This window comes from Tinamus guttatus, unplaced genomic scaffold (assembly GCF_059628265.1).
Source record: "Tinamus guttatus ecotype Peru unplaced genomic scaffold, ASM5962826v1 Tinamus_guttatus_pri_ptg000546l, whole genome shotgun sequence".
NCBI lineage: Eukaryota > Metazoa > Chordata > Aves > Tinamiformes > Tinamidae > Tinamus > Tinamus guttatus.
In genome coordinates this window covers 3,122,732-3,149,342 of record NW_028289080.1, presented here as the reverse complement: position 1 = coordinate 3,149,342, position 26,611 = coordinate 3,122,732, and the positions used below count along the sequence as shown (strand labels likewise).

At 40.9% G+C, this 26,611-nt stretch overlaps 1 protein-coding gene across 1 annotated transcript; it reads right to left on the bottom strand.

Annotated features, from left to right (window-relative positions):
* Positions 1 to 1,046: 1,046 nt before the first annotated feature.
* On the bottom strand, positions 1,047 to 26,214 carry SLC6A5 (solute carrier family 6 member 5). The gene is made up of 16 exons (XM_010215615.2): positions 26,029 to 26,214; positions 24,405 to 24,935; positions 23,728 to 23,866; positions 22,678 to 22,809; positions 22,249 to 22,422; positions 21,568 to 21,709; positions 21,042 to 21,174; positions 20,043 to 20,177; positions 18,122 to 18,225; positions 15,414 to 15,538; positions 10,978 to 11,090; positions 10,582 to 10,713; positions 9,378 to 9,477; positions 5,952 to 6,052; positions 3,016 to 3,183; positions 1,047 to 1,216 (listed from the first exon to the last, which is right to left on the bottom strand). Exons 1-16 carry the CDS (start codon positions 26,029 to 26,031, stop codon positions 1,061 to 1,063), a joined length of 2,388 nt encoding a protein of 795 aa, XP_010213917.2. The 5' UTR covers positions 26,032 to 26,214; the 3' UTR covers positions 1,047 to 1,060.
* Positions 26,215 to 26,611: the final 397 nt, after the last annotated feature.

The window sequence follows — 26,611 nt, the reverse complement described above, 5'->3', positions numbered from 1 at the left end:
CGTCTAGCTTCTAATACATGGTGTCAGGTGGTAACTAGACTACACTTACCACTGTAAGAATACAAAATTAGGCACAAATTATATGATGGCTTCTTGAGGAGATACTGTAACAAAAGCAGAGAAACAAGGAAAACTATATTAAACTGTGCTTACACTTAATGCATAAGTAGTTTGCCAATGGGGCAAAGTTTTAGATGCTTGGTATAACCGAGGCATTTTTAATTGAAAAATCAAATATCAGATTAATAGAGGCAGATGAAAGTACTTAAAAGTGTGATGCCCATCTAGTCTGGCACTATTTCAAAACAATTTCCAGACTCAGACACAGCTTGGTTCCCATCTCAAAAGGTTATTTTGAGATTTGCTTCCATTTCTCTACTCAAAAAGAGCCCGTAGGTATTACATTTCTGTTCCAAGTGCACATGCTATGTCCAAAGGTGAGGCTGGAAGGTGCTTTCCTTGTTTAGGCAACCAGTCCTCAAGCTCGGTATAATCTGTGCTCAACCAAACAAGCCGCCAGGGCCTGGGAACCAAGTCCTGCCTTCCTGGGTGTTGAGAGAGCCCCCGTGCTCAGGATTCACAGCAGAGCTGCAGAGCCCCCCGCTTGGCCTGGACCCCCCCCAACACTTTCCTCACTTACACCCTATTCAAGGGCTGAACTTCACTTTTTTTATACTGGCAACATAACCCTAGCCCCACCATAGCCCTCTGGTACAAGGAGGCTTGTGTAAAATTGGTCAAATTTTGCTTGCCCCTTTAAACAAGCAAAAAATTTCAAGGGAATTTATTTGCTTGTTTTTACACCAGCTGACCAAAACTGGGATGTACCTTCTTCTGCAACAGGCTCTTGCTGTTTCTCAGGAATATGTCATGGGCATCACTTACCCCTGAAAGTGGTCTAGCTAGTTCTTGATTACAGCATGCAATGGCAAGTTTTACTTTCTAAGCAACCACTTTCAGGCACTGTGAGAAAGAAAAGAAAAAATGCTGGGAAATTAATAGGGAAAAAAAAAAGTATCCAGAAAGGTTGGCAACGTTATTGCCACTGATGTGGTAATTGTTAGCATTGGGTCCCCAGTTCTATATCCTTCACTGGCAGTTTAAGTCCCAGGGAGGAGGTTCCCAGTGGATCCATCATGTTCATGTAACGTTCACCACGGTGCTTGGCCAAAAACGGACCCCAGTCGGGCTGTGGAGAGCACACCAGCTTGAGCCGCTGCAACGTGGGGGAGACAAGAGAGAGTCTCATTGGAGATCACAGTGAGGAATCACAGTGCTGAAGCAAGGTTGGGCTCTCTTGTATTCATCGATGGCAGCCCTGCAGTGCTCCACCGCTGAGTGCTTGTTTCGCACTAAATTTGCAAGATTAATAGCGGATAAGATGCCCTGGTTTTCATTATACATTCTTCCCCATACCAAAGGGAAGGAACTGAGTTCCACTTCTGCTGATTGCCTACCTTGCTTTCTGCAGGACTTGTGCTCAGTGACTTAGTCCAGTTGTCTAAGCAGTGGGTAACTGCACTAAACTGTTTGGATTGCTGTTTAGTGTATATCTCCCAAAAGTATACAATTGACCAAAGAGGCACATTGTTATGAATGAAAAAGCATTTTAACTTGGATACGATAAAATGCTTCACTTCCACAGGAAGAAGAAAAAAAGAGAAGGTTAACCTGGCAAACAACAAAAATCATCTAATATTTCCACTGATTTCTTTGTTAAATATATAACTTGACTGAAACATTTGTAGATAAAAAGGAAAGAAAGCATATTTCTGGCTGCTTGAGAGGGAACATTTATACTTTTATTACCTAAAAAATTGAATCAGGCCTCTATATCAGTTATTTTAATCTCTGCTTAATTACTGGTTTGCAATCTTTACCTCCCAAATCAACCATAATAAACTTATGCAGCAGACTCAGTGGTCTGGAAATACTGGGCTATAACCAAAATATCTTCAGCAAAACCCCCTTTGGAATAGATCCAACCTTTGGGCATTTCTTTGGGTGCACTGCCAGAGGAACGGTAGCAAGTTCATCCTATTTTTTGAGGCAAAAGACATCCTAATTCCACCTAGATAAATTAGAATTGCTGCTTTGCAAACAAAGAAACAGAAGGCCAACTCTAATAGGGCTTATTTCTAAGCAGGGCCCATGGTCTAGACATCACCTGAAAATTAAGAGATGAAGAGCAAGTGAGTCTAATTTCTTATTAGCTTGTTTCCATCAGGAGCAGTTATCTCTACTGACCTGTGCACTCCAACACGCTCTGTGCAAGGACTGAATGGTCCTTTAGACAAGTGGCCTCGTTGCCTGGGGCCAATGTCCTACCACTTAATGTTAACTCCTTTGCTCTATATGAAACAGAGAAGTGTGGCCTTTTCCTTTAGGCACAGGCAGTGTGACACACCAAGAGACAAAAAAAAAAAAAAAAAAAAAAAAGGCATTTTAAAGCCCAGTTTGTTTAAGAAAAACAAAGACTTGAAGAGGGGAGAAAGCAAAGACCGTCAGCTAAGTTTTACAACCTTGAGAATGAGGCCTTTCTGTATTTCTCACTGTTGAACTTTATGAAGCGGCAAAACTTTCTGGAAGCCACTGAGGGCATCTCAGATACCTGATGGTCTGGCTTCTTGCAATCAGCTAACTCAGCTTGCACAGCTCACCAGGCTTGTTAACGTGTGGTATGCACAAACATTTGAGACTTCTGCATGCTGCTTTTGCAAAAGGGGCCAATAGAGCTAGAAAAATACACTTTCTAGCTGTGACACCATTCCAGGGCTTATGAGATCTGCAGCTCCTCCTTGTTTTCATGAAAACATTAACTTAATTTAGGAGCATTTTGTTGAGAAGCAGGGAACAGAAGGGCTGTGTTTCAAATTACTCAGGTATATCTTTGCAACATAAAAACAATTTAACCAGAAAGTAGTCTTAGCACCATTAGCCATTCAATATTATAAAAATCAATGTAAAAGAGCCTCCTGTGACCATACTTCTAAGCAGAAAAGACAGAAAAATTACCTCAATAAATTTGCCAGGGGCTAGATGCATTTTTATTACAAACATTATTGGGATCCAAATAACCGAGCAGGCCAGCATCAACCACCCAAGGACCATGGACCAGGCTGGATAGTGGTAAGCTCCGTAAGTCATTGGTTCCCATTGGTAAAAGCTGAAGCAGAGAATGAACTGGAAACAAAGAAGGAAAAGTTATGCTGCAACAAACAATACAAGCCTGCTGTGTAACTAGTGGTAAGTATCCACAGGTTTGGTGCATATATAAGAAAAATAAAAGGATGAACATTGAGGCAGATTCCTCACACAACTGTAATAAACGGGTCAGAGTCAGAATCTACTGAGTTTCATGTAAAACTTGCAAAACCCCACCAAAATCACTGTATTTATGCCAGAAGAATTGAAATTAAAATCTCACCCCTAGAGTAGTATGCTTTATTACACGGTGTATTGGCAGCTTGTGTGATCATAATGTGATCATAACTTATTCCATTTGACTTGCCATATAAATAGCAATATATCTGCTTACATTTGTGCATAATTCAGTAACTTTTGGGAAATGCCTATGCTCGCAATAATTGCCTGTGGAAGATGAATAGCAATATAGCTGGGTGAAAGCACATACAAAAATAAACAGTTTTATTTCCAGAGATGTGAAATAATTGAAAGCCTAATATTAGATTATTCAAAGGTAACAAATACTAGCTTTGCAGGGACAATAATACAAAAAAAAAAAAAAAAACTTGGTTTTTCTTTGTCTATTTCCACTGTGTAAAAACTGAATTATGACTGATCACAACATCAAATGGTTTCTCACTATAAGCTGATGTTTTGAGGGAGCAGCAACAGAACGTGCAGATTGGAGATGACCTGGTTTGCTTTCCATAAGAGACCAAAATTTCCTATTCCCTAGCTCTGATTACTGTTAGTAGCAAGTCTGATCAGTAGAGAAATTAAGCTGTTTGCAAAAAAGCGTTTTAATTCCATGAAGTGTATCAGTGGTTCTATGACAGGACCTCAAAAATAGCCCTCAAGATAAAATACATGGGCCTGTTTATACATCATGCTACTATTGTTTGAACTGGACTACTTTTAACTTTTCAAAAATGGATTTATCAACCATAGCTACATATTGTCATAACCAAACAATAGTTACCACTAGCTAAACAGGAGAGGTTTATCTGCTTTGAAATGCAGTTAAATACTACATTTCAATTAAGGCATTTGGTAAAGAACATCTGTGAAGGCAGGTAAGCTATCTTCATTATGCCTTTTTTTTTTTTTTTTTTTTTGAGAAATTGCCTTCATCTTAGACAATTTCTTCTCATTGAAACTGAAGATTTTGTTGAGTTAACCAAAACTAGCTACTTCCTCCACACATATACTGCTATCTGCAAAACAAACAAACAAAAAAACCCTCTTCAATTTTCAGGGGACAAAAAGAAGCCTAATTTATGAAATAACAACAGCTGAAAGGAGTTTACCAATCATCTTCATCTGGGAAGCTGCATTTGTTTTTTTCAGAAATTAAATTCAAAAAAGCTTTACCAAGGTTATCTACTAAGGATCAGTAGAAATGTGAGCTTGTCCAGGTGTAAGCAGAAATGATACTTCCCTAGAAGCAGAAACTGAAAATGACTACAGACAGCTTCTTCACCTACCTGGGCAATATTATCATTGCTTCAAAATGTGTGACTTTTCAGAAATTCTAGTAGCCATTCTTCCCGATAGAAACACTACTGTGAACTATTTAGTATTACTGTAAAATAATAAGCTGTTAAATCCCAAAATACATCCCGATAATTTTGCCACCTCCAACGTTCAGCCCTAGAGTAGATTCCCTTCAACACACAGCCCTGGCTGAGGAAGGCCCATTCTTCCTGTCCTGACTGCTATTCAGTTTACTGGGATAAACGATTTGATTTTTATGTGAAAACATGACAACAGCACCCAGTAAAATTTAGGTTAAATTACCAAGGAAACTTGGTGTTTCAAAGTCAGATGCTCAACCTAGATATAGCAGTAGCATTTTGACCTGTGCACATGTGCATTCAACAACTGTAAGACAGAGAGCACTCGATTTTTTAAATGAAATAGTGAACTAGATTAGAAGCATAACACGAAAGTACTCCAGGTAGGAGGGAGAAAAAAAAAAACAGTTTCTAAAAGTATTAATTTTGCTTTTCTTTTTGTAAACATGATGAATGTGCAGGGAAGTCCTGTTTCCCCATTAACCTCGACAGAAAAAAATCCTTGCTTCTCTCCCGCAAAGCCCGTTTCCTTGGTAAAATTCATCCACCAGGGGCCACATCACGAGAGAAAAGGGCTGTCCTGAGCGGTGCAGAGCCTCCAGGCCCTGCCAGCCCAAAACTGGAAACCAAAGTTACTTTTTTTTTTTTTTTCCTTAAAAAGCAGAAGTTGACATAGCCATTTCAACCTTTGCAATAACATCTCCATCTTTCTAACTAAAGCTTTGTCACTCACATTTCCATTCAAGCCTTTCCAGAGCATTAAAGCATATGTCTCTTGGGCTGAGCTGCAGAAAAACATTTCACTGAATGTAAGAACAGACAGAAGAATCATACAATTCTCCCTCTCTTTCTCTTACATACACAGATCAAACACACATATATACAACAGTTAAAACATACTGGTATGCAGCAGGATACTGTACCAGCATTTTGTACAGGCAGGGGACAAATACCTTTGGAAACACACCATCCCTCTCTGCCAAAATCCCACTACTTAAGCTCTATTTTACCTACCCTACACATGCAGGGACACATGCACATGTATGTGTACGCCTAGGCATCTAGTTGATCAACAACCAAGATCTAATGATTACTGTTTGGAAGCATCATGATTCCCTGAGAAACAATTTTGATTATGTTAACAAGAGCAAAAACACCTTAGAAGGTGACACTTGGAAATTTTCTGCTTACTGTTAAAATAGTGGGGGTCACAAATGCCCAACAGACTCTCCAGAATTTGCTTGGCTGGAATCCAATCATCATTTCTATATCTTCACAAAATCTTTGCAATCCTGTAATAGCAAGCGTAAATACAGTTGGGGTGAAAGAAACCAGCCACAGTTCGTAACAAGGCTATTGAGATCTCCCTAGTGTCTAGTTATAACAACAAACTCTGACTTTCTTCTTGAAAACTTCAGTGGATGTGCTCACCACACAACAAGAAGTGAGAATATTATGGTGGAAATAATTCCAATCAAATACTTGCTTCGTAAAGGTTGTAAAAATGTAGCTGCTACATAGAGATTAAGCATTCAGTGTTTCATATTAATGTATTAATAGAATGTATTGGTTAGCTGCAATTCTGATCCTATTTGATGCTTTTTGCTATAAAGATAACTTTTATTCATAAATGTAATCATATTTCTTAAAAACACAATGCATGGTCATTAAAGATTATCATCTGAATACCTATTTCAACATAGACAGCAACTGAGCTTCTCTATATCCTTTAGCATTGAAGCTGATAATGTCCTGCTATTTTTCAATTGATAGATAAGCTGTACTTTGAATTATTAGAGAGCACCTATAAAGATTTTGATTTTTATCTTATGTAGTCAGATCAAACAAAATTGATAGATGTGTTAGTGTTCATTCTTCAGGTTGTTGTATTGATTGCACCTATATAGTTACCTGAATAAATAAAAAACCCAAGATTCGAAAAAGATATTTCTGCTATTTCTTCCTTCTGTGTGAGCTCAGTGCCATGACAACATCCATGGATAATACTCAGTCCTGCATTATTTGTCACAGAAATACAACTCTTATAGAACTCTATTTTTGGAGCTCAAAGACATTATTTTTGCTTTAAACAAAAATATGTAGATCATGTTTGGACCTCCTAAGTGTTGAGGAGCCATACTCTGTGGCCGAATCCGGTTACCACCACCCATTGTATTTTGCATTGATCTGTAATTGCAAAAGTGAACATATTACCAAGTTCATTCATCTGGCCCTGTCTTATTAATTAACCTAGGTTCACTATTTTGACTCACTAAGAATCTGTGCCCATATCTGAGAATATCTCCAACCTGGGGCTGCCTCCTCAGCCACCATATGGAGACAGGATGGGGCTTGACATGCTGGAGGGAACTGAGTGAGGAGGGAAGAATTTGCAAAAGAGTAATAAGCTGCTTTATGCTTATTGTCCTTAAAACCAACCACAACAGCTGCTGAACATAAAGAAGAGATAATCCCTAGTCTTGATCCACCTAATTTTGAAGCCTTTCTGTTGATATGGAGGAGAATTTAATCTATCCACATGTCTGTCTGCTCTCAACATTGAGAAAAGATGGCCCAGCATATAAAAAAAAGCAGTAGTTCAATATTGCCTCTCTTTGGGTGCATCTGTGTTACATAGTCACTTCTAAAATAAAGAAAGGCTAGGCTGGATTAAAAATGAGGCTGAGCTCAGACAGTGAGAACAGAGTAAGTCATCTTGGGCAAAAATCCCAAAGTTAAATCAGTGTCATTTACGCTTAAAAAAAAATGTGAAAAAAGTCAAGATAATATACATCAATACATTTTAATTTCAAATAGTTTTGTGCAATATTTTACTCAAACATAAGAATCTTTGTATTTATCTATGGATCTGGCTTCATGTTACAGAATACACCACTGGGAATTAGGCTGATGATTGCATTAGTATCCAGAGCTCTAAATTATTCTTTACAAATCACGCATCATAATCTCAACAACTGGATAATAAAAATCTAGGCCAGCATGAGGCAGCATTTGACTGGATTACGTAGCATAAGCTCTAATGAAGAACAAGGGCTTGCAAGGAAATAACTAAGTGTGCCCCAATTTAAAAAAAATCTCAACAAACTCGGCAAGCAGAATATGTAAAAAGAACTAAAAACAGATTTATTTCCTCATAAAAGCACCTACTAGTATTATGCCAGCCTGCTTGCTATGAAGAGCACAAGTATACAGAGAAAAGTGTCTGCAGAATGCAAATTAAGCCATTCTCTGAGACTAAAAATATATTAGACCATTTTAAGCACTGGAGCACAGGAGCTTAACAAGAACAGCCGCTTCATTTCTATTGCAACATGCAAATTGCAAATACACAATCTGCGCTCCTGTGAACAAAATCCTCCTAAAAGTAGCCTTGATGCAAAAAAGTAGCTGCAGTGCATTACAGAAAGAAGAGTTGTAAGATAAAGATTGTAAGACGAATCTTGATTTTTGGTGCTGAAAGAACGAATGCTATTTAGTCTAACAAAATGTTGATTTTAGGGAATAATTTCTATTTTTTTTTAATCAACATTTGCTGGTAGTCTTTGATTTACCAATTGCTTGGTACAGACAGAACATGGGGCAGGGGGGGGAACAATATTTTTCAAGCCTAATCACATGAAAATAATGTCCTAACTAGAAATTTGTCTCATCTATTCAAATTCTTACTAACACTCTGACTATTCTGCATTATTATGTTTCTTTCAAGAATATATATATGTATGTATATATATATATATATAAAGGGATAATGAATTTGTTGGAAGAAAATGAATGCAATTTTGTTCACAAGTGCAATAAAATGTTCCATAAAGGCAGGTTTGTGGCACTTCTGCCAGTCAGTGTTCAAAGGAGGAATAGATCCAGTATTTTCTCCATGTAAACCTTCATGTGCATTCAAAAACATACACAAGTGATGACTTAGTGATGCTATTGATAATGCTGGCAAGGAAAGGTGACATAATGCAATGCTTTTAACCAAGCACCGTTCACACATGTGCTGAGGGAAAATATATATATGAGAAAAAAGAAAAGATAGAACCCAAACCCATGCTCTTCTTGAGTACTTCAAATCATTTCTTAAAAAGATTCACTCAATCTCAGCAAAGCTAGGAAGTCAGTACAAGCACCAGACTGACATGAAGTGCTTGGTAGGATCATAAATTCAAGCTAATTCTGTACTCTGTGCACAGAACTGGATATAGATATACATATATTTTTTAAAGGTGTTAACTTCAAAGATGACAGTTCAGAAACTCTCTGAGCCGTGAAACTGTTGAAGCCTCCGAATAAGCCTCTGAAGATGGTTTGCTCTTTTCTTATACTCATCTCTAGACACTGGCTTTAAACTACAGGTAGAAAAAGGACATTAAGCTAAATATGCATACAGTTAGAGGAACCCTATAGTAATACGGTTTCATAACTCATCAATTTAAAAAGATGTTTCTGAATTCTTATTTCTTAGTGTTTGGGTTTTTTTTTTTTTAATATTACCTGTTAAGACTTTCACGATAACATCTACATTGCTGTACATGAAAGCGTCCCTTTTTGAAAGTGTCCCTTTTACATGGGCTGTCCGATAACAGTATTTTTTCTTACCGTATATATAGGAAACTCCAACAAGCTCAAAGATGGCAATGATGACAAGAGAATAAGAAGCTGCATAAGTGTCCACAAGCTGTAACATGTACATTCCACCCTAAAGGAAAAAAAGGGAGAGAAAAAAAAAGCCATTATTCAGGGCATGTACCTGCCATTTTTCTTGTGGTACCTACATACCACAATTTCCCCAGCCCACAAATAGCACTGAGATAGGCAAAACAAACAGGAGCAAAAAGCAGAGGATATGTCTTAATCTGATAGCTAGTCTCAGTTAGTGGGAGAAATTGTTTTCTGTCTTTTCAGATCAGGGAATGAGCTGGAACCAGATCTTCCCTCATAAGTCTCTGGGGCCAGATGGGATCCACCTGAGCGGAGGGAGCTGGCAGAAGCGCTCACCGAGCCGCTCTCCATCATCTATCCGCAGTCCTGGTCAGCAGGGAGGTCCCAGATGACTGAAGATTTGCCAATCTAACCCTCATCTACAAGAAGGGTCGAATGGAGGATCGAGGAATCTACAGCCTGTCAGCCTGACGTCGGTATCGGGGAAAGTTATTGAGCAGATCATCTCGAGGACAACCACACAGCAAGGGGAACTGGAGATGCATGTGCGATTGCAGGGCCACGATCTCATTGCAATTACTGGGACACGGTGGGACAGCTCTCATGACTGGTATGTGGCCATGGATGGCTTTCCACTTTTCAGGAAGGACAGGCCAGGAAGGCGAGGTGGTGGAGCTGCACTTCACATGAGAGAACAACTGCAATGTATGGAGGTCGGCATAAGGGAGGACGAAGCACGGGTCAAGAGCCTGTGGGTGAGGATTAAAGGGAAGGCCAAACTCCACAGTTTTTTTTAGGAATATCAATGTATATCCAATTTGTACATATATGAAAAGGCACCCAGAAATGCTGTACAGTTTTATACACTATATAAACTTAAATAAATAAAACCACAGAGAATAGATATTTCATGTGCCTAGTTTGGGAATACTTGGTTAACAGCCTAATTTTCAGAAAGATTTGAGCAGCCAAATCTCTCAGAACCTGCAAAAAAACACAGCTTTCAAAACTGTCCATGCACATTTAATGCCATTAAAGAGGTTTAATCTTATGCAGCTGTTTCTTACACAAGACTAGGACAGCCACCAGAGGGGGACTGGGGACAGCCAGCGTTGCTCAAAGGCAAAATCTGAGGAATTACCTGAGTAATCATAGGAAAACCCATAATGAAAAAGGAAACGCAGCACCCAAGAGTGAACAGTGCCTTGTGTGTACGTAAGTATTTGGGAAACTCATCCGAAACAGAGGTCACTATAGTCTCAATAGTGGCAAACTGAAAGACAAAATAAAAGAATCAATGCATATTACATGCACAGAATAGTCTAACTGGTTACATTGAAATATGAGACAGAGTTTAGAGACTGAAACACTAAATGCTCGGATGCTAATGCTGAACTTCATCTAAAGGAACGAAACACTGGTGGCTTCGTTTCGTTCTTCTGTTGACAGAAGCATCTGATTGAACACATAGCTCATGATCTTCAGGACAAGTAAATCGATAGAGTGAGAGGAAAGACAAGGGAAAGAAAAGTCTTACCATAGTGTCCAGTCCAAGCGTCAGAAGCATCAAAAAGAATATTATAGCCCAGAAGGGAGAAAGGGGGAGCCTTGTTAAGGCTTCTGGGTAAACCACAAAAGCAATTCCAGGACCTAGAAATGATAAGAATAAAGGCTGGGGTATCTTGCCTCACATTAATATTGTTAGCCAAGTGGAACAGAAAGAAATAAGAAGAGTCATGTTTTAAAATAGAATACAATATCACTGTGCTTGAAAAAAGTTCTTTTATTTCTTCCAAAATTTGTAGAATTTAGCCTTACATGATTCATTTTATTTTGGATGTAAATTTCACAGTGTTCATACACTCCTACTTTCCAGGCAGCAAAATACATGTTTACCCTTACCACGCTGATACAAATAAGAAAAACCAACAGAAATTCTGCATTGGGCCCACGTTTCTTTCCTGCTCTGTCGTCCAATTGCCCCCAGCCCGCCATGGTCCACTCCTGTTTGCAGCCTGGACATCAGATGGACGTGGCAGCCCTCCACAGCTCAGTACTACAAAGATTAATGGAAAAGAAAGCACTCCACTTCACCCGCACCTAACCAGACAAGTAGGACAGCAGGTAACAAAGGCACAGAGCTAATTTCAGGCACGTGGCAATAACTGCTGTGGATCTAAAATGAAACCACAAAAAATACCAAACTAATGCACAGCAGAAAGGATATGGAATTTATGCTTTTTTCACAAGTATACTTAGATCTGCTGGGGAGGAAGATGCTGCAAGAATTTGGTGATAGATAACAGCAGATGGCATTTCTTCCCTATTCTTACCAGCTAAAGTAATGCCAACCACAATGGCTCAGGTGAGACATAAATGCGAGTTAAATTAAATTCTTTGACGGGAGGAGGTGCAAAATCGCACTGTCCTGGCCACTGCTAATCTGGGTTATAAAATCCCATTTCCTACTGCTCCCCATGTTGTTTCTGTTAAAGAGGTGGCTGCTGCTTTCTCATGCACTGAGAAGAAAACACAGTTTTAGCAACTTGTCCACAGGTAATTCATAAAGCACACGGGAATCCTTCTGAATAAGGACAACCACAGGTTAGCACTACTGTTAAAAGCAAAAACCTATACATGATTCAGCAATGTTGCTGTCTTTAAAATTTGCTGCGGACAGTTTTTTGGAATAGACAGGTTCATATGGAAATATTGCCTGTTCACAAACATCTTTCATTTCTTCATGAAAAAAAATCTTCATGACTGTTAGAGAAAGGGGCTCTCCTGGCACTAGCTTTATTTATAAGTTTAAATCAAGTCTTAAATCAGTTGCCAGTAATCACAGCCTTCGGAATGGTTTAATTATGCAAAATGAAATTGCACATCTCTCCATCTTGACCCCTCATAACTCAAAAACAGGCGGTGCCAGTTAATGCCCACAACATCCAAGCACAGGCAAGCCGGCACCAGCCGCTCCCTGCCTGGCCCTCACCCCTCTGCGCAAGCACAGTTCTGCAAAATAAACATTTTTGGAGATTAGGGTGCGTGTAATCTTCTGCTAAAAGGCTGTAAAAGTCAGAGAAATTGTCTAAGACTTCTACATGTCCCGCAATGAAAATTCTAATTACTTCAAACTTTTATTCTAGATTTTGAGAAACTTTCAACAGCAGTAGGTCCTTATTCAAAACATGAGATTTAGAATAGAAGAGAAATAGATTTTCCTGTCTGTCCCATCATTAAAATTGTCCTTTTTTATAATGTATACAATGTTTCCCAAAAGATAAATATATATATATAAAATATGAGATTTTTTTTTGATTTATACTTTAGAAAAAGTAGGTAAAAAAAACAACAGCAACAAGAAAAAACTTCTCTATTTCTATTAACTATTTCACTCAAAGTTTGGGAAACGAGGATATGTTAATAATTGGTTATGGTAATAACTAATAAATTAGGTTATCTATAGCCATTAGTTTTGCTATTTTCTTCTTTTCATCAAAAAGTGGCTAAAACTTAAAATAAAGCCAGGAGGATGGGGACAAGGAGTTTCTCATTTTCCCCCCTTGCTGTGTCCACTTTTTAATTTTATTTTCAACATGCTAATGCAGTCAACATTTTTTCCAGTTGTCACTGTCCTCCTGGTGTAGAGTTTTCTTCTATTAGGGGACTAATTTTTATTCCCCTATCTCTGTGGAAGTGGACTGAAAAAGCCAATGAGGCATTTTTAAATGGCTTAAACGGGTCATACAACTGCAGCAACGGCCCCACAGTAAGATGTGTCTGCTGAGAGCTTTTCTTACAATTTCTTACTCTTGAATAACTGCCAGAACAACTGGAAACAGAGATCCACCATGTGAGCACTCCCTTATTCAAAGGCCTCTAACAAGCAATCCACAGAGAAGAATATGGAACTTGGCTCACTTGAAATGGCCAGGGAGATGAATGAGCCTAACAAGATGTTTTCTACCTCATCTCTAACAGCTACAATTCTCCATCCCTCATGCCATCAGTCCCTTCGGAGTTTCCATTATATCTTCAGTTGAGCACATGCTTCTTTTTTTTTTTCCTCTTCTTTTTTAAATTTGAAGTTAACATAATTAATTACTGCACAATAATTTCTGTAACCGCAATGCAGTTTGGATTTGTGGTGGGGAGATTTTTTGCTTCAGGCCTGAAGCAAAGGCTAAAAAGATTAATGGAAACATTACTCCTAACACACTTGATTTTATAGCAAGGACTTTGCTAGCACTTTCACCAAAGTGAAAGGATCAAGACTGGGAAACTACCACAATAGAGTGAATGAGAATATGCATACAAGCAGTTTTGAGAGTTGAATCAAAATAAGAAGGTCTGAATTAGAAATACACTACAGATTTTTCTTGACATTTAATAGTCCAACAATCCACACCAAAAAGCAGAGTTAGTACTTTGAATGGCCTCTGCTTTTTTGAATCCATGTCATTGTAGCCCAAATAATTCCTAATGACTCGGAGGGCACCAAATAATTTTTCTGAGGACAATTACAGCATCCAGTAGGAAAAGAGGCCATAAACAAAGGGCTCCAAAACAGCTGATGTCTTCTTAGCTTTTGCAGGAGACTGTCCTAGGGAGCAGGGAAATTCATGGGAAGAAGATGCTAGAAAATGGGAAGGATGGATGGAAGAGGATGCTAGAAGGACCAAGGCACACTTATGTTACCTAGTGAAGTCAGAAACTGCACTAAAACCTTTTCTATTCATACTTACCAGACTTCTGGACCAAAAAATTGCCTTGTCAGACTCAAGTGACATTATTTTGGCTTGCAAGGGCAGTATCCCTAACTACTTGTTACAGGCAGCAGTTTGCCATCCATCCATCCTAGGAAGTTCGCCTCTCAAACCCTTGAACTGGGTCCACAGCACAGCAGGACCCTGACTAACTTCCTAGAGCTGAGCTGCAGTTCACCAGCATTTGTGCTGCACTTTAACAACCCCAGTTGATACTGGGATTAAATATGACTTGATGTCTTTATTGGTATCTCTCTTGTCAGGAGACACACGGCAGAGTCCATTTGTTGACGCACATTTCAGTTTTCGGAGAAGGAACAGACAAACATGAATTAAGAGCCTTTTTTCCCCCCTCTCGCTCTCATGGAAGAAGGAGAAGGAAGCTTCAGCTGCATCACTGGCTACTGTTTCTACATCAATAGGTTTTATGAACAAGGCAGGACTACAGAAATTATCCCATCAGATTTTTTTTAACTCTTTAGTTTTCTCCAACTCTTATCCCCAAAACTCCTCCCTTTCCATCTCACACATCTTCATACCACGTAACAGCACCAATTTATCCATCTGTCACACTCTTTTCATTCACATTCAGCTCTATCAGTTAGGACCTTACCAAACCCGCTTATAACGGTTTCAGTTTGCCAACCAGGATCTTCAAATCTGCACGATTGCAATAGCAGTTCTGCTCATCTTTTTTTGTTTCCCTATTGAGGCAACTCCTAGCTCCCACAGCTCAGAAGCTCATTTCACCACTTAGACTGCATTTCGTCCCCTTGCCCACATCTCAAAGCCTTTTCATCCAAGATTCTCACCATTCAGGACACTTTTTACCTTCAAGTGGATGTGACAAGGCAGCAGCAGAGGCAAGAAAGAGGGCCCAGTGACTGCTGGAGTATATGAAAGGGAGATTTCACCCCAAAACAGTGAGTCATTTACATAGAAAATAGAAATCACACTCAACTGGCTACTTACTCTTATCAAACAAATGATAAGGAGGCATTAAGTGAGGCCTTCTTGACTTCACAGTGACAGTAATTGCTATACAACAATTCAGCAGTACAGAGATGCCGACAAGAGATTTACTAATCCAGTTTGAAGCCACTATTCCCATTTCCATCACCAGTGTTATCAGCTGAAAGTGCCACCATGCACCTTCACCTGGCCCTTCAGAATCTGTCCTAGGCACCCAAAGGGCAGAATACTGTACCTTGGTCTGCTACAGCTTCAATGTTTACTTTCAGTTCATTCGCCATGAAGCCAATAACCGAGAAGATGACAAAGCCTGCAAATATGCTTGTGGCACTGTTGGTGCATGTGACTATCAATGTGTCCCTGGAAAAAAACAAGACAAACAAAACAAATCCTCATCACTTTGTTGTAGTACATGCAAGGAAGGGTTTCATAGTTGCCTCAGGACTCCCTCGAGCGAGGGCACACACTCTATGGGAGTGCAGCTGAAGGTACACCATCCCAAACCACATCCTTTTACACATTTAAAGTGCATTCCACAATAATCTGAGCAGACAGGTCTTCACCGTACCTGCAATAACCCACTGTACAGGTCTCCTTCACCCATTTACCATACAGAGGCTTCCATCAGGCCAAGCCGGAGGCTGGGCATTTCCAAAGAAGATAGCAGTGAAGACACCATTTGTAACAGGCCATCCTGCTTTTTGCCTGTGGTGCTCATGGTATGGCATGCAGGCTAACCACTACAGCCCAGTTACAGGGCAAAAATTGCTGTATCTTTCTTATATTTATGCAGCCTTTCATAGTTAAGCTTTCTACGCTCTGTGGCATTCCTTTAGCACCCTCCAGTATAACTGGAATCCTCCTATAAAGGATTCTCTGGTACCATTTTCAGCTGTCATTATTATGGGAACCTCAAGAAAGCCCTACGTGAATATCATGCTAAAATTGTTTTGGCATGGGTAACTTCAGAAGAAACAAGCTATTGTGATCCTTGCCCATAACTGTTACAGTCTTGGTGGGATTTTTATTTTGTCCTCCAAAAGCCATAAGACTTCCCCTTAAATTGCTAATGCCCGAGGAGCAAACCATTCACTTAGTTTAAAAGATCTTCAGCATTTTGCACCTTCTTACTGTGATTTTCTTGTCAATGACAGAATGAAATACGACCTAGAAACCTGCCAAGAACCTCACAGATTTGTGAGCTTTGGAAATCTCTAATGGAGCATCTTATGACATCCTGATTCTTCAGATCTATAGAAGAAATGACAACGTTCTGTTTGCAATCAGCATGTGTTAATCTTCTTCCAAAATCCAGCTAAATTTTAAATTACATATACATATACACACATATATCCACATATATATGCACACATGCATATATGTACCTGCACATATATACATGCATATACACACACGTCTGCATAATTGGAAAGGAACTCATTAAAAAACTTTTAATTATAATTTATTTCATTATGTTTAAAAAGGACACAACAAACAGAATTATATCTGCAATCTTAGAAAGTAAAGAATGTAAACATTGAAAAGGAAAATAATTGTGCTTCATTTAAGTACGGAAGGTGTCTTGTAAGATTAATCAAATCAGAACCAACTAAGCTTTTCTAATTATTTCTGCTTCAGTCCCCCAAATTCGCCTCTACTATACTTAAGGAAGGTATTTAGTTTTAGACCTTTAAGATTTTTATGCTTCAATACCATGTATTTCATTCAAACATTCTATTAACATCTCCAAGCCCCATAAACCATTACTAAATTAATGCAGAAAGGTAGCATGATGACTGTCCTTTTTTTTTTTATTCCCGCCTTGATATTCTGAAACAGATTTTCCTAGGCTAGCTGTTTCCATTCGTCAGCAACCAAGCAAAACAAAGGACAAGCATTTTTAAAAGTAGGAGAAAAAAGACTGCAGGGTAAGAATAACTGAGGGCACAGCACTGCTATCCATTCATCCATATCTCTAGATAATTATATTAAAGGACTTTTGAAAACTAATCGGAAATGTCTGAGTGATTCTCTTGTAAAATCCTGATCCACATTTTCTAACAATATCAAAATCTGTTCTGTCTACAGTGGCAAAAAATGCAAGTACTCAAAACCTCACAGGATACAGAGGTTCAAAACCCAAGGAGAACATTCTCCCAAGTCTTAAATTAAGGAAGTTTTGCAGTCATTTCCGCGGGACAGTCACTGCATGTGCTGGAGACTGTCTCAAATGGAACTGTTGACATTACAGGAAGCCATAAAGTATCTTCAGCAGGTACCAGGCCCGCTCTAAAGGCAATATATGAATGAAGCAAAGGAAGAGGAGGGAGCATGCAGATTAGCAGAAAAACTTCTGTTTTTTTTTCCTGCCTGCAAATGTTCTTTTGCATACTTTTTGAAAAAAAAAAAAAAAAAAATCCTATGCCAACAGAACAATGGTTTTCCTTGCAGAAATAACGCATTTGCTGATTTCAAATAAAGTCATTTCAAAAATTACAACCAGAGATAGCTCTGTGCATGCAAAACCAGAACAAGTACAACTGCAAAAGCAATATTTTCCCTTGGAGACACAAGAATCATGCACACAGGAATTGCAGATTACACTCTTGCTTGTCTCACACAATGACAAATTTGAGCTCATTCTGCACATGGGTTGTTCTTCCACAGAGGTTGCCAACTGGCTCCATTTCATTACGCTTTTCACAGCTGTTGACAGCCTCACATAATGCTTTTCAACTTAAAACTGCTGATTCTAAAAATGGATAGCCACGAGCAACAATAATAAGCCCAAGCCTCATCTACAAGATTTGAATGCAGGGAAGAAAAAAGAAAAAAATAGAGGTTCTCTTTTCTATCTTTTTACAGATTTCTGCAAGTTCAAAGATGACTGTGATTTTGGTCAAGGCCACTTTAATCAGATTGATGGATTTCACTCTCACATACCTGTAGCAATTATTATGGAATTTGTTGTAAGAAGAGAGAGTAATTAAGCCTCCCCATGCCGCAGATAAGGAGAAAAAAATCTGTGTGGCAGCATCTTTCCAAACCTTAAAAAAAGAGAGAGGAAATACTATCAGCTTATCAGCTTCAGAGAAGAACTTTAGAAAGATCAATAACACTATCAAGCATATATTACTGTTATAGGGAATTAACACATAAATAGCTCAAAAGAACTATAGAGCAATAAAATACAATTTAAGAGCAAAATCTTGCCCCGAAATATGTAATGCTAACTGATTTCTAACTGATTTAGACTTTAGAGTATTATTATATTTATACAATACAGCCAGTCTAAAAAAAGACAAGATAACTTTTGCCATATACAGAAGCCACAAATATTCAACAAGCTAAGGTGTTTGATACACACCAATTTAATACTTTGAGCACGGCAAATGCAAATCGAAAAAAAAAAAATCTATATCCAGAAAAACTGATGGTTTATCTAACACTGGCGAAAATAATACCTAATATTCTTAATGAAAGCAAGAAACTCGGCATTGTTTGAGGTACACCTTATGAGATTACATTAAAATTTGAGTAAATTTCCTTCCTAAGGTGCACCTCAAGCAACATGGTTTAAGTTATGCCCATTTAGATACCCATGTCCAGTTTCCTCACTTGTCTGCTCCACAGGCAAAATTAGTGTTTTTAGAGGAGAGGGGGGAAAAAAAAAAGTATTGTTTGTTCTGTAACCTATTCACAGTTCTTCAAAGCCTTAAATGCATTTAGAAACAACATTTCTAAAACTGAGCATTTTTAAAAAAAAAAACTTGGCCTTGTATAATATGAAACTTCCTAGATGTTCCAAGCGTGGGTATTTCTAATTACAAGCTGTCCTGCAAAGTTTGATTTTCAACCAAACAAAATCCATGCTGAAGAAATGGAGATGCATATATATGTGTACACATACCTAGACATTCCTACCCACATTAACTGGTGGAATGACATTACTTAAAGGCCACTTTAAAGTACATGAGCCACCAAGCAGCCATAGTTTCATCTGACTGAGCACTACACAGCTGCTAATTCATGTCATATTGCAAAGGAAATTAAAACCAGAAGCTCACCTGTATATTATCAAGCAGATACGCAGGGTTAGATAGGTACTTACATGTTCAAGCAGCCCCATTTAGCTAAAAGGCAATATTCTTCACCTCCTTCGTTGCACAACACGAGATCCCAAAAGCCATTTTAAATGCAAAATAAGTTACTGCGCTGCTTACAAAAGATTTAATACTTGAAGCACTAACAGCTTAAAATACCCAGTATTTGCAAAGATGTTAAGGAAAATGAAGGTCTGCAGATTTCAGCCAGGAAACTCCTTCCAGCTCTAATTCTCAAACTACTGGTGAGATATGACACTGTTACTGCTAGATGATGAAATTTATTGGAGAAGTCAGTTATTTCCTGGAATGTTGCTAAAATTCTCTCCTAAAGGTTAATGGAGCAAAGGTGACAGCTGTGGTTTCAATTCAGCCTCCATCATACTGCCCAGGGACCCCTGAGGACGACATACAGGTGCTCAGGTGAATGAACATGAGATACCCTTGTGGATTCATGACCATACAACCACAAAACCATGCATATTTTCATTTTTTTTTTCCTGGGGTAACTGGAACATTTAATTTTATTTAGAAATAGGCTGAAATCTGCAAAGTTCAAATTCTGGATCACAGTGTTTTCCAGAACTCAGAGCTAGCTGCCATGTAAAAATGGGTGTCATTTCTTATAGCACAGCTAGGATAATCATCACAGCTGGTCTATATAAGTGCTGTTGGCAGGAGTTAGATTAAACTAAATCAAATTCACAACCCATTTATTTTTTATTTGCCCTATCAGAGTTATAAAGCAGTAATAAGCCCACCATAGCATCAATTAGCTTCTCCCACTTTGGTGTGATGAAGTACCAGATTCCAGCTCCAGCACCTGGCAAGGTTACTCCTCTTATGAGCAGGATAATGAGAACCACATAGGGAAATGTAGCTGTAAAGTACACCACCTGAGCAAACCAAAAAGGAAAAAAAATAGTTACCAAAAGCACTTATTTGGATCTGTAAGAAGAGTGAAAAAAAAAAAGAATGCAAGTGCTACATTCTTGCCTGGAAAAGGCAATAACCCATGATCAGAGGCAGGAGCTAGGGATTAAGACCAGCTGGCCAGCAAGGTTATTTCCTAAAAAACTTGTTAGAGTTGACATTGTTCACAGCTGTTCTTGTGTGTCAACAGACACAGCAAAAAGAAATGAGATTCTAGAGAGATACATAAAGAATAAGCAAAAGAGAAGAAATGGCAGGAATTTAGAGCTAAGTAGCTAGAATAAGATAAAACGGCTAGAAATGAGCAACATCATACTATACTTGTTGAAGTTTAGGTTTTTGTTTGTTTGGTTTTTATCTGTATCATTCTTCTTAACTCATTCATTATCTTAACTAAGTCGGTGGAGGTCTCATTAGGCTTCGTTTGTACTTCTTAATGATCACGTAGTTCCATGAAAACAATTACGGGCACAATGCAAAAAGGCTCTGAAAATATCCAGATAGACCTAATAATCATCTTAATGAGGGTATGTGTTTAACATTGATTAGTTAATAAGCTCACACAGAGCCATCTTTGAGGCTGGACACCATGGCAGAGTTATCGTCTGTTAGGCAGGACACTCTACCCCAAGCCTGTAAAGTCTGTTATATCTTAGCCTCAGTCTTACAGCAACCAAAATTGTTTAAGTGACTTTTGCTACTGCTTTCCCAGGTTTCTCCTGGCTGCTTCAAGGGGCATTTCATGGAGTTACTCCGATCAATATTTGTACAGAAAGGATTTCAGTAATATCTGAAATATTCAGTAGTATTGCAACTGTTTTTCTTACTTTTCCTGATGACTTGATTCCTTTAGCAAGAGAGGCATATACAATCACCCATGCTAGGAAAAGAGACAGCGCCAAGGGCCATCTAATCTCACCAGGATATTCAATTCCTGCTGAAATCTTCAATACAAAATACCTAGAAATAATAATAATAATAATAAATTAAAAAATAATAATGATAGAAACTGCAGGCAGTTCATTGCAAATTCCTGTGGTAGAGACAGTGCATTGCTTTATATCTCCGAGTGCTTTCTCTAGAAGCTTCCAGTGAAGTGCACCATGTATTATTTTATTTATCTGCATTGCAGTAGTAGATAAAAACGCCAAGCCTGGGCCAGCACCCCAGCTGTGCCAAGCACAAGAACAAAAATAACACATCTCTAGAAATTTAGCTTTTGAGGTTCCTATGCCTAAACAGGCATCCTATCATTAAGTATTCCTAATCTTCCAAATGGCTAAGTACTGTGTCAATCACTGCAGATTTTAAAGGAAAAGTAGCCTGGCATCTCCAAACAAAGCAAGATTTTACTTGAAATATTCTTCACTTCCGCTGACAAATGTCTTGTTTCCTTGGCTGGTGAAGTTAACCATGGTCAAGTTGGGATAGGCGCTCATACAGAAAGTGGAGTTCTTGATCTGTATCTTTGGGTGATCACCGACAATGCAAGAATCTAAGAAGAAAATAAAGCAAAGAGGAAAAATACCTGGTTGCGGGTAAATGATAGTGTACAGCATTGTGCAATGCAGATCCGCTTAAACTGCTGTTCTGCATTAAGGTCCTGCAACTCCTCTCTTGCAAAAGCTGCGAGCAGCTCAGAGCACTAATCCGCGAAATCTCTTTCACATGGTCAAAAAAGTCTGGGAAACCGGGAACGGGAAACCGGGAGCGGGAAACCGGGGTCCCCCCAGTCCCCTCCCCGAGGGCCTTAGCGAAGCGGGGCGGGAGGGGGGGAGGACGTAGCACTCGTTTTCACTTGCCGATTTGCAGCTTATTATACGCTTTTGACGGGCCATAAAACATGTTTTCGTTCTTTTTTTTTTATTTATTTATTTTTAAAGTCATATTCAGCCTCGGTGAGAACGATGATTAATAAAAACCGACTGATTTCCGTAGATTTTCCGCATTGGCGCAGGGCAGTCAAGGCGGCTCCAGAGGGAGACCCACCCCCCCCCCCCTCCGCCCGGCAAAAAAAAAAAAAACCCGACTCACCTAATAAAAGTTTGTTTTTATCTTTACAATCCGGAGTGTTCCAGGGATTGTTACAGGAAGCCCAAGGTAGCACGGGTACAAAGGATGCAAAAAGATAGAAAAGAGTGTAGCACAGGATAATATTGTAATATATGGCTATCAGAACAGAGATGATGAGCATCGCAATGCCACAGCCTACGGGGAGAGGGAAAAGAAAAGAGAGAAGGGGAGATAAGAACGCAATTAATCGCTGCACAGAGAGCTCTGGACGGAGAGTCACGGCCGCCGCCAAGGAGTGATTTTGTTTGGGGCAGTTACAAAGTGTGTTTCCGAAAGGAAGGGAAGGGGGGAAAAAAGAAAAAAAGAAAAAAGGACGTTAAAGGAAGGGCGAGCGCTGGTCGCAGTGAGGGGCCGCAGCTGCGCGGCCGCGGAGCCCGCAGCGCCGCTCACCTTGCAAGGCGGGGATGGCTTTCCAGACCGACACGGGCCCCTGGCTGGCAAACTGCCCCAGGGAGACTTCCAGGAAGAAGATGGGGATCCCCGCGAGGGCCAACATCATCAAGTAGGGGATGAGGAAGGCACCTTGGGGCGGGAGGGCGAGAGGAGAGAGAACGACCTGAGTTACGGCGCTGCGCGCATCGGTCCCCCGTATCTAAAACACCCCCTTTGTAGTTTCGTATTTCGATAAGAAAAGACAACCTGCTTGTTTTTTTTTGTTTGTTTGTTTTTTGGGGTTTTTTTTTGTTTTGTTTTGTTTGTTTGTTTGTTTTTAGTTTGATTTGTTTCCTTTTAAAAGACCAGTCCTTTTGTAAATCACTAGCTCTCTGGCGCGGTCCTTGCGCAACTGTTACTTAAAATGCCCGCAGCGTCTCCCTGCCGCAGAAGGCGCAAGGAGGTCGCACCCACCCGTGTCACAAGTTTAACGAGAGCCGATGTTGAGAGGCTCTTTGCAAATAAATTCCTTTTTTTTCCTCTCTCTCCTTTTCTTTTCTTTCCGCCTGTAACCTATTAATGCCCCATCTCCTCTCACAACTTTTTTCCTCCTCTATTCTGCTGAGCAGAATCCGCTCTGTTTCAAATGATATTTTTTCCCAGTCTATCATGACGAGGTTAGGAAGAAATTCCCCCCATTGCTCAAAGTAACACACGTCTCGGATCAAAAGTCTTTCGGCTTCCCTCCCTCTCTTCCCTCCCGCTGCCCCCGTTCCCCCACTTGCGCTTCAGACCCGACTGCGTTTAAACCGGCTGGCGGGAGAAAGAGCTGGGTTTCATCCCCGAAGCTCTTCGAGCTCCTCCCTCTCCAGCCCATAGATGTTTTTAGGAAAAGCACTATCTGCCAATTCTCTCTTTCCGCAACTTCCCTGTGCTATTTGACCATTGTTATTTAACAGAAATCCCAGCGAGGGTTTAGCTGGAGGCGCCTGGAATCTCCCTCTCCACCTCCCTGTGCTCGGCCCCTTGCGGTACCACAGGAAGAGAGACAGGAAAAAGCTGGCATACCTCCCCCATTCTTAAAGGCCAGGTACGGGAATCTCCAGACATTGCCCAGCCCCACCGCATAACCCACCATGGAGAGGATGAAATCCAGCTTGCTGGACCAGTTCCCTCGGGCTTTATTTTCATCCCCTGCATCGTCTTCCTAAAGCGGGGAGAGGGGAGAAAAGAAAGGTCGCAAAACGGCCGCGGTTGCAAAACCGTGCGGGGGCGGCAGGCAGGAGCTTCTGCACCGGGGACCCGCCTGGGGCTCCCCTCCGCGCCCCCCGCCTCGGCTGGGGACCCCAGGGCAGCGCTCGCAGCGGGGTGAGGGGCAATGGCTCGGGGATTTCGCCTTGCGTTTGGTTACAGGCTCCGAGGCATCCAAGCGCCAGGGCTTGATGCGCACCGAGCCCAGCGAGCCCCAGCTACGAGGGCGAGAGCGGAGCAACGAGCCGGCAACTCCTGAGCGGCTTTTATACTGATACTACACTATTAGCAAGCGCCCCCCTTAGCTATGATCCTCTCCTCTTCTCCCCTCCGCCCTCCCCACCGAACCACCCCAGCATCGACCTGCTCTGGGGTCGCTCAGGAATTACTACTTTTTTTCGAGTTTCAGCCACAAACGGGTGCTGCATGGCAAGGATCTCTCGTTTGCACGAGATGGAGGATTGGGGATTAGAAAGTATAAGGAGCCAACTTACCCCCTCGACTCTGCCAGGGAGAACAGAAGTGTTGCCATCTGCGCCCAGCACCACAGTGCTCTGGCTCAAGGTCGCCCAGGCGCCTTTGGCGTCGTTTTGCTCCAGCGTGTTCTTGCTAAGGTTCAGAGTAGCGTCCCCGCCTGTGCTTTGCAAAGCGGGAATTTTGCAGTGAGGGATAATAGCCTGCCCGGCGGCTCCTGCCCCCGGGGCGAGCTGGTACGGAAAGGTCTCTAGAGATTCCCTGCGGAGGGGGGAGTTGGCTTGCACCGGGGTGCTGCTGAGCTTGCAGATCCCGACTTTGGTCCTCTCCAAATCGTTTGCTTTGGTTTCTTCAGAGGCGAGAGTTTTGTTGTCGCTAGAGAGCGAGCAGGGCGGCCTGGGCAGCGTCGCGGCCAGGGCTTGCGGTGGGACGCTCTGCGGCTCATTTTCGGGGTTGATTCTTACGACTCCCGCACCTTCGTTTGGTCCAGGAGCGACTGTTTCGGGGCTGTTGACAATCTGCTTGTTCATATCCCTTTGACCGGCGTAATCCTAAAATAACAACGTCACATATTTTTTAGAAAAGAAAAATAAATAAATATGTTAGGACCGCATAGATTTTACGAATTTATTTTCCTGTGCGCAAAACGCCTGCACTAGGAAATGGGGATAGAAAAGTGTTGGCTAATTTCGAGGTGCCCTGGCTCAGCCCCCTTGCCTCCTCTTTCAGCATTAATTTTCTGGGGCAGAAAACAGTAAGGAAGAGTGGCTTCAACGCCGTAATTCGAGTTTTAGATAAATGTTCCTATGGCACTGCGCCGCCAGACCTCGTTAGATTTCACATCACGGCTGCAGGATGCTCCCTTCCCTATCGCCAGTGTAGAAAGAATCTTTAATTTTACGCCCCATTTCCTTTCTGTCATTCAGCAATGCACATTGGCGCTTTTTTTTTTTTTTCCTCCTTCCATATAGGCGATAGACAGACAAGCTGCCCTGTAGGCAGTCGAAGATGCTTTAAAAAAAAAAAGAAAAAAAAAAAAGGAAAAGAAAAAAAGAATCACGAAATAGTGCCAGTGAGCATTTCTGAGCTAGTTGTTATCTGCTAAAACCTGACACTGAGAAGAGGAAATAACCGCAGCGCCACGGCTGAATTACAGTAATTAATAGCTGCCTTACTATCTCCTATCTCATATTTTCGACCCCCAAAACTCTAAATCCTAAATTTTGTAAACGTTCCCTTTTAGGTTAAATAAGTTACTGAAGCCTCGTCCCTTATTTTTTTCATAAATTTAAAGTTATCTTTTTTCCAAACCTGTCCGGGATGAGGCTACACAAACTGCCCTTCGCTGCTGCTGCTGCAGGTTTTCTCCTCAGCCTCCGCAGCCGCAGTCCCGGGGGTAGGAGCCGCTCACACGGGCTCGGTAGCCACTTGTGCCACCTCCCGGCCACCTCCGCACCCGCGCTGGGCAGCGGCTCCGCGCTCAGCACCGCGGGCAGCTCCCCCCGGCGCCGCTTCCCCCAGAGCGCACCAAAACGTACCCCAAAAATAAGTTTTTTTTTTTTTTTAATCAAACAAGGACTCCCCCTCCACACACATTCCCCGACAGCTTTTCTAAGTCTCCAAGAAAGGAAAGCGAGCACTTACCATGCCTTAAATAGCAACAGATTGGGTGGGTAGAGGTAAAAACAGCAGTAGAGGCAGTTGGCAGACTGGATTTTGCTCACTCCAGAGCTAAGCTTTCTATACTTCCTTGGGAAAGACTGGGTTTGCGTCAGTGCATAGCAAGGTGCCCTTCGTTTGACATTTTCGTGATAATAAGAGTTTGATAAATCATTACCCCTGGATTCAGATTTTAAAGGGACATCCAGAAGCCAGAGCGCTGCCGAGCTGTCAGTCGCGCGGGAGCGGGATTGCGTGGTCAGGGTGACTCATATGGGGGCTGACTACTAAACCAAGCCCGCCAGAGCACGGCACAACTTTCTCCCTGGTAAGCAGGGCGGGGGACATGTGGGAAACACGTCCTCCTGCACCCAAGGCAAGAGAGCTGGGGGGAGAAACCTTCCATTTCTACCTCTCTACCTCACCCCTTCCTTATTACGCTGTGCGATTAAGCTCCCTGTAGCGTCACCTCTGCATTTCTGCAGCGCACAGTGGATACTTAATATATAAAAACAAATAAATACATGCATAAAGTATTTCGCTATGCGAGGATAGTACACAAAAACAT

Bases quoted from the DNA above. Each gene is read 5' to 3' on its own strand.
- SLC6A5 (XM_010215615.2), bottom strand. The intron at 22,810-23,727 runs GTATGCCAGCTT...TCCCGCCCCAAG, and splicing joins GGCCTTTAAGAATGGGGGAG to GTGCCTTCCTCATCCCCTAC. The intron at 22,423-22,677 runs GTGAGCGGCGCT...CTCTCCCCGTAG, and splicing joins AGCCATCCCCGCCTTGCAAG to GCTGTGGCATTGCGATGCTC.